This window comes from Lotus japonicus, chromosome 3 (genome assembly GCF_012489685.1).
Source record: "Lotus japonicus ecotype B-129 chromosome 3, LjGifu_v1.2".
NCBI classification, from domain to species: Eukaryota; Viridiplantae; Streptophyta; class Magnoliopsida; order Fabales; family Fabaceae; genus Lotus; species Lotus japonicus.
Genome location: NC_080043.1, coordinates 998,788 through 1,006,496, shown reverse-complemented (window position 1 = coordinate 1,006,496; position 7,709 = coordinate 998,788). Strand labels below are relative to the sequence as shown.

The 7,709-nt window shown below is 35.7% G+C and overlaps 1 protein-coding gene across 1 annotated transcript; it reads right to left on the bottom strand.

Annotated features, from left to right (window-relative positions):
• Positions 1 to 1,627: 1,627 nt before the first annotated feature.
• Positions 1,628 to 3,655, bottom strand: LOC130749226 (protein LURP-one-related 5-like). Its single transcript, XM_057602548.1, has 2 exons — positions 3,272 to 3,655; positions 1,628 to 2,324 (listed from the first exon to the last, which is right to left on the bottom strand). The coding sequence occupies exons 1-2, from the start codon at positions 3,536 to 3,538 to the stop codon at positions 1,908 to 1,910; spliced, it is 684 nt and encodes a 227-aa protein (XP_057458531.1). The 5' UTR covers positions 3,539 to 3,655; the 3' UTR covers positions 1,628 to 1,907.
• Between the last annotated feature and the right edge of the window lie 4,054 nt (positions 3,656 to 7,709).

Here is a 7,709-nt window from a genome sequence, read left to right as displayed (position 1 = left end):
TTGTGTTCGCCTCCAGACACATGTGCAATGCTTCAGTTAAATTAACCGCCAGTGGGGTCGACCTGTCTTGTTGGTTTCTGGTCCACGTCATCGACTGCCCATAACCACGATTTCCATAAGGCTGAACACGATTTCGAAAATTAGAGCGGTTATCAAAACGACTTGAATTATTGTAACCTCTCTCTCCTTTTGTAACCGCTCCGTCCGAACGCTGATCGTTAACCGCCGCCTTTTTCGAATCTGACTGTTGTTGTTGGCCAACCACCGCTGCACTCTTACGGTTTCTCTTTATGCGATCACTTTGCTCCTCCCGAATGAAACCCTGTACCCTGCTTCGCAACTCCGCCATTGTCTCCACAGGCTTACGACTTAAACTGCTGTTCAAACTTCCTGACTGAAGACCCAACTCAAAAGCTGCAATACAAATTTCAGGCATTTTATCCTCCAAATGCACTGACAATTGATTGAAACGCCCCATAAAGAATTGAAGGCTTTCATTATGCCTCTGTTGCAAATTAAACAAAGCTGCTGGAGTCACTTTCTGGGCGCGACTAGTTGAAAATTGGGACAAAAATTTCGCCGATAAATCCATGAACCCTGCAATTGAACGCGGTGGGAGCGTTGTAAACCAAGCCATTGCTGACTTCTTAAGAGTTGAAGGAAGCATTTTACACTTCAGAGCATCTGAAGCGCCCACAATAACCATTTTGGTGTTGAAATACACCAAATGATCCTTAGGGTCAGAATCTCCGTAATAAGAATCAAGAACCAAAGTCTTCAAGTTATCTGGGACGGTTGTGTTTGCAATGTCTTCTGTAAACGGTTGGAAATCTAGCTACCACCATCTCTGCCATTCTCCGATCGCCCTCATGCAAGCCCCGATCTTGATTGATCTCAGCAAGTTGAGTTTGTAGTTGCTGATTGTGTTGGCGGAGATCAGTTAGATCCGCCATGATCTGTTGCAAAATGTCGGGCGGAACATTTTCATGGTTAACATGATTGTCCCTTCCATTTGCTCCAGATCGATTCACCATTTTTAATGAATTTGAAGCCTAGGATTGAATTCCTCGGCCCCACGGTGGGCGCCAATGTTCCGGTCTAGAACTCCGGTCAGGGCTAAGCAATTAAGCAACAAAACTAGAGAATGACAAAATAGCAAATGAGCAAAAAAAAGTGTTGGATCCCCCACCGCATGGGTGGTGTCCTCTTTATATATTATGAAGTTTTGACCCGTTCGGGTCATGGGTCGCCTGGACCAATAGTACAAATTCGGTAAGCCCACCTGATACAAATATTGTAAGCCCAATAACAGTACATTCTTCATACTTATATCTTCTCTTCAGGCCATTTACACTTTTAAATATATAAACTACTAACGTATAATTCATTTGTTAGCTAATTTAATAAGAGTAAATAGTGATGATATGTAAATATCTAAATTTCTTCGAACACTCTTACGATATACCCATTAGTGAAAATTGCGAGTTTTTACCGTTGCTAATGTAATATATTAGAAGGGGAAAAATTCTGTATGTCAGCTCATTATTTTCGGATAAAAAAACTCACTAAATCCAAACATTTCTCATATTATAGGGAAAAAAATAACCTTGATTAAGAGCAGGTAAGCTGGAGCAGAATGTGTATACTTTTTATGAATAAATATAAAATTTACACGATCACATAATAAATAGAAACATCACTTTTTCAAGGGCATGATCCACAAAAGAAGGGGCACATGTTCCCTTTTTAAGGGACACTCCAAATTCCAAAGATTATTAGCAGGTTAAATTAAATAAAACCCCATGCCATGAAAAATTTAAAGAAAGTTCATTCAAAATATATAGTTACCAAATTGCATGATTAACCTTGCAAATTGCAATGCACCATAACTAATAGTAGAGGAGTTGCTAATCTTGTGTAGTAATAGTAGGGTGCACTGTAGGCTCAGCTGTGGCATCATCATCATCATCAAAGAAACTCTCACCGCTGATGTGATCAAGAACAAGCACAAAACCCATGGCAAAAGCAGCATCAAAACCAGGCTTCACGCTAAGAGAAAACACCTCCTTCCCAAGCATGACACCTGTGGTGGGGTCCACCTTACGATGAATCTCAGCCACTGATTCCTTCATCATGTTGAAAAATGTGCAGGAACGCTGCGAGAAGCACCCTTCGATCTGGTACTCCTCACCTGGGCTATTGTACACCTCCACTGTCACACTCGATCGTCCGATGATCGATGCTCTCTTCACGCTGAAGATTGGTTTGTCACCGTCCGATCTCTCACCTTTGAAGCCTTCCCACCGTTGATGTAAACTAGGCCTCTGCTTCACAATTAGATGTTAATTCACTAAGTCCACTCAAATTAATGAACCCAAAAAACACAACAAAATTAGTACTCTATCTCAGTTATTCTCAGAGTTGTCTAATATACCAATAAATTTTATTTCAATAAAATTACCAATAGTATTTTTTTTACAAATGGAACACAAATTTACCAAGAATTTAACCACAGTCTAGTGTCTATTAAAAAAAACCACATTCTAGTAAACAAATAAAATCATTTATAATTTTGAAAAAAATGGAAATTGAGTAAAAAAAATGTTCAATTTAGTTCATAAAAGTGTAAATTAGTTTCTAGAAAAAGGAAATACTCTCATCTCACAATCCTTTACTTATCAAATGCATGTGTATTAAATTAGTCCATGCGTCGACATAAAGACTAATTTAACCGACATGACATTCGATACATTTAGAGGTTTGTGGGAAGTTTTTTCAGCTTCAACCAATTAACTTGTTCGAGATTTTCACTTTTCACTTTCATAAACCAAATTCAACATACACTTTTTAAAAAAAAAGTATGAGTTTGCGTGTTGTGTGAGGTTGTTTCGGTTTGTTCTTATGAGAGGGTTGTTCTCATGCGTTTTCTTCTTCAATAATATATTTATTTTCTGTTTAAAAAACAAATCAATTTTTGCTATCAATTTTTCAAACACATATTAGATTTGAGGAATGAAATCGGATTACATAATTCACACTTTTTTCCAATTTTCTTATCACTTTGCCTTCTTATCACTATTATTTTCTATATCACATTATTTACCTATTTGAATGGAATTGAGATGTAAACAGAATAAAAAAATAACAAAGTTATGTAATTAATAAGATAAAAAAAAACCTTGAATTTTGATAACAATTTCCAAGGTTGAATCCGATTACTGGACTCAGAAGATATATAGATAACTAGGTAGTGGTGGTTGTGCGTGCGTACCTTCCGGCGAACGGTGAGAAGACAACGACCGTTGGGATCCATAAGAACAAGCTCATCCGTGTCGCTGCTGTCAGGTCCATACGAGTCAACGCGGAAAACGAGTTCACCCTTACAATCATACACGGTGAATCCATCACCGGCGAAGAAGAGGGAGGTTTTTAGCACCGTGAGATGGATCTCTTCGTTGGAAACATGCTCATCTTCTACGACGAAACTGTCTTTCATCTTTTCTGCGGCGGCGGAAGAGTCAGAATCAGAAGCCATCATGAAAAGGGGCACGTGAACGAATGAATGAATGATTGTGAAGTGGGTAAAGGATGATGGATGATAGAGTGTTAATTTCTATTCCACTTTATTGCTCGCAAATAATGGGAAACCATTGTGTGTGTGTTGCAATATTTATGGAACCAATTAATTAAACAATTATTTTTGGTGGGGTTGGAAGCAGTGACGGATCTTTAGGACGTGTGGGGTAACATATACATCTACGTACTATTTTATTAGTAGTAGGTTAAATTAATATTATATAAATAATTTATTCCATGTATATATTATGGATTGTGAATAGGGAAGGGATAATGATCATTATAATATTGAGTTAGTAACTAAATGAATTGAATCCAACGATGGTAAGTCTTAGGGATAAGAGTGACGGCTTGAACTCCTAAATTGACAGTTCAATTCATAGAAGACACATTTTTGGGAGGTTTTTATCTTTCACCATATCTGGTTCGAAATATGAACTTTAGAATACCTGTTTTTCCCTACATTTAGATAACAAATAAAAATGGTGAAGTAATGAATTTTATCTTACAAAATTTGAATAATATTGGATTGAATAAATAGAAAAAATTATATTTTCCTAAACAATAAAATCTTAGCTAATTGGAGAGGATGAAAAACAATTGTAAGCTAAATCTTGAATAATTGGGTTAGGAAACCAAAAATATTAATAAAATAATAAAATCTCAATACATAGTATTTTTTATTTTTTATTTTTGACAACAACAAGAATTTTTATTGAATGAGAATAAAGTACATAGTATTAAAGGCAGCTTTGTCTGTCTTTCACAAAAAAAAGCTTTGTCTTTTCAAAATAAAAAAGCTTTCTTAAAATTATTGTAGGGCAATTGCCCCCACCTGCTTTTGCTTCAACGTGGGTAAGTCCCTTAATGGGCATGCATGGGTTGGCATATATCACTGTTGCAGATGTGAGGAAGAAGAGAAAATATCTGGAAAGATGATTCCCGGGTAAATTTTTTTCTTAAGACGGGCATCTCACTAGAGACAATATTTTTTGACCTGAGGACAGTTACATTTCTTTTAATAAATTATTTTTCCATCTATAATAGTACTCTACTGCCCAAATCATAGGTAGTATACACTCGAAACAACTTAAACAATATTTATCTGGAAAGTTGATTATTTCCTTCATTGCTCTAGAGCAGCAAAGCAAATCACGTATATATGCATAAAATATTTATTAAGTGACAAAAAAAAATATAATAATGTTTTTGGTTGTCTCTTGAGTGCGTGCGTATGTATATATGACCCATATGTTTTTACTAGAGTGTGAAAGTGTTGATTCATTGACATAGACTGTTGGGAAATAATCTGTGTTGGGGAGATGCTGCAACTCTTGGATTGATGAAGATCTTGATGACGGAAGCACTTAAAGATTCAAAGCGTGCATAAGCACTAACCTTTAGGTTCAATTCGCCCCCACCAATTAATATGTATTGGATGCAAATGAGAAAACCGACGAATTCCCTTCAGGATACTTTGAATTCCTTGATGTGGTTTGCACTAACACACCAAGAGTATCTTTGATAATAGTTTACAGAAGTATGATTCCCACACTTTACTCATGCATTAGTGAAGTGAAGGATGATTTAGCATATAGTAAATGGAGGAGAAATTAGCCAAAAAGAAGTCCAATTTCGTGCATCAGAATTATCTAGTTTTTCTGCCCAAATATCTCTTTATATAGAGATACTAACATCTCTCGGTGAAGAGATGTATCTCTTTGAGAAACAACTTCCATAAAACAGTTATATATTATTAATGTTCAGAATAATTCCCAACTATCACGTTGGTTCAACTGGCAAACACGTCCCCTCACATGGGATGCACCTCGCGGGTTCGAATCCTGTCTTTAGCAGGTTTTTGCTAAAATTTTGAATTGAGAAACCAGGATTTGAACCATGGACATGCAAGACTGTAGCCAATATCCACTAGACCACTTTCAACATAATGATATATAAATGAACATTAACTATTATAACCATTAAGATAATGCATATTTCCAAGCTCATATATTTTGGAAATATTCTCACAATCCCCCACCATTTACAAAATATAACTAAATCCATATTTCTGGAAATATCATGGTTTCAGATAATGGTATCTTACGATTTGAACCATTACTTAGTAAGAAATGGGTTCCACTCATCCCGAATAGAATTTGGTAGACAAGCTTTGAACAAACTATTCAATGGAACAAGTGTGCATAACTTACACATGAAATCTCGGTATTATCAAAAGAATTTAAATTAGACACATTCAATAAGGCCTTGTGTCACATATCCTTTTCATTAGAATTTAAGAGTCAAGCCCTTTAACTCCATGAAGCGGCCACACTTCATTCTCATATAGGTAGACTATATCAGAAATGCACCCATAATTATGCATTCCAACAAATATATGTTATATGTCCATTAAGAAGAAACCTTCATCCTACCACTTTATTCTTATGGTCCAAGTACTTCTACTCTTTGGGATGTATCGATAATTAAGTACTTGCAATCACTCTTATAGTATACTTTCACCATTGAACTCAAGACTTAATTTTACTTAAGTGTGAGTTGAGTTTCCACTATTGGTGATCAATTCGATATGGGCTTGAGACTCATCCCCAATGATGTCTTCAACATCATTTCCTTTGTCAGACCTTTCGTCAAAGGATCTGCAAGATTCTTCTTAGTTCTTACGAACACTATGGAGATTACTCCATTTGAAATTAAATCTTCACATAGCTATGTCTTAAACCAATATGTCTGGATTTTCCATTATATACTTGGCTGTATGCTTTTGATAGTGTGCACTGACTATCACAATGTATGGATACTTGTCTCATTAGTTTTGGCCAAATAAGTATCTCATACAATAAATTTCTTAGTCATACAGTCTCTTTACTACATGCAGCAAGAGCAATAAACTCTGCAGCCATGGTGGAGCCGGCAATGCAAGTCTGTTTCTTTGAACCCCAAGAAACTGCACCTCCACCAAGGTTGAAGATCCATCCACTAGTGGAAGCATGATCTTCTACACAAGTTACCCAACTGGCATCTGTATATCCTTCCAAAACTGAAGGATAACCATTATAGGTCAAACTATAATTAATTGTCCCGTTCAAGTATTTCAGTACTCTATTAACAGCATGCCAATGGTCTTTACTTGAATTACATGTATACCGACTTAACCTACCGACAGCATATGTTATATCAGGTCTAGTACAGGTCATGGCATACATTAAACATCTGGTTGTCTTTGAATATTCAAGTTGTGCTACAGGACATCCCTTATGTGGTTGTAACTTAGTATTCTGATCAAAAGGGGTAGAAACTGATTTGCAATCAAAATAATCAAGTTTCTTAAGCACTTTCTCAATATAGTGAGATTGGGATAAATCAATAATCTCACCATCTCTTATGATTTTAATTCCTAAAATCACATCTGTTTCACCTATATCTTTCATATCAAAACTATTGGATAAGAAAGATTTAGTCTTTTCTACCTCATTTAAATCAGTGTCAAAGATTAACATATCATCCACATATAAACAAATCATAACACCTTTTCCATTATGAAATTTACTATAAACACATTAGAAAGCACAACTAGATCAAACTTTTGGTGTCATTGTTTGGGTGCTTGTTTTAACCCATATAACGACTTAGTCAATTTACACACTTTATGTTCTTGGCCTTTGATAACAAACCCTTCAGGTTGTTACATATACACCTCCTCATCCAACTCTCCATTTAGGAAATCAGTCTTAACATCCATTTTATGGATTATAAACTTATAAAGAGAAGCTAGTGCCAACAACACTCTAATTGATGCAATTCTTGCAATAAGTGCATAGGTATCAAAATAATCAATACCTTCCTTTTGTGTACATCTTTTAGCAACAAGTCTAGCTTTAAATTTATCAATGATACCAATAATTATCATTTTCCTTTTAAAGATCCATTTGCAACCTATTTGTTTGGATTTTGGTGGAGGATCTACTTATCCAGTTATCCCCCATTATGATATTTTAGTTTAACACGGAGTAAATCACATAAAATGCCATTTGGTTCAGTGGTTTTATTGTCCCTCTATTTGCTACATGTCTCTGGTTCAAATCCACTCCACACCGTTTTAAAATTTTTAA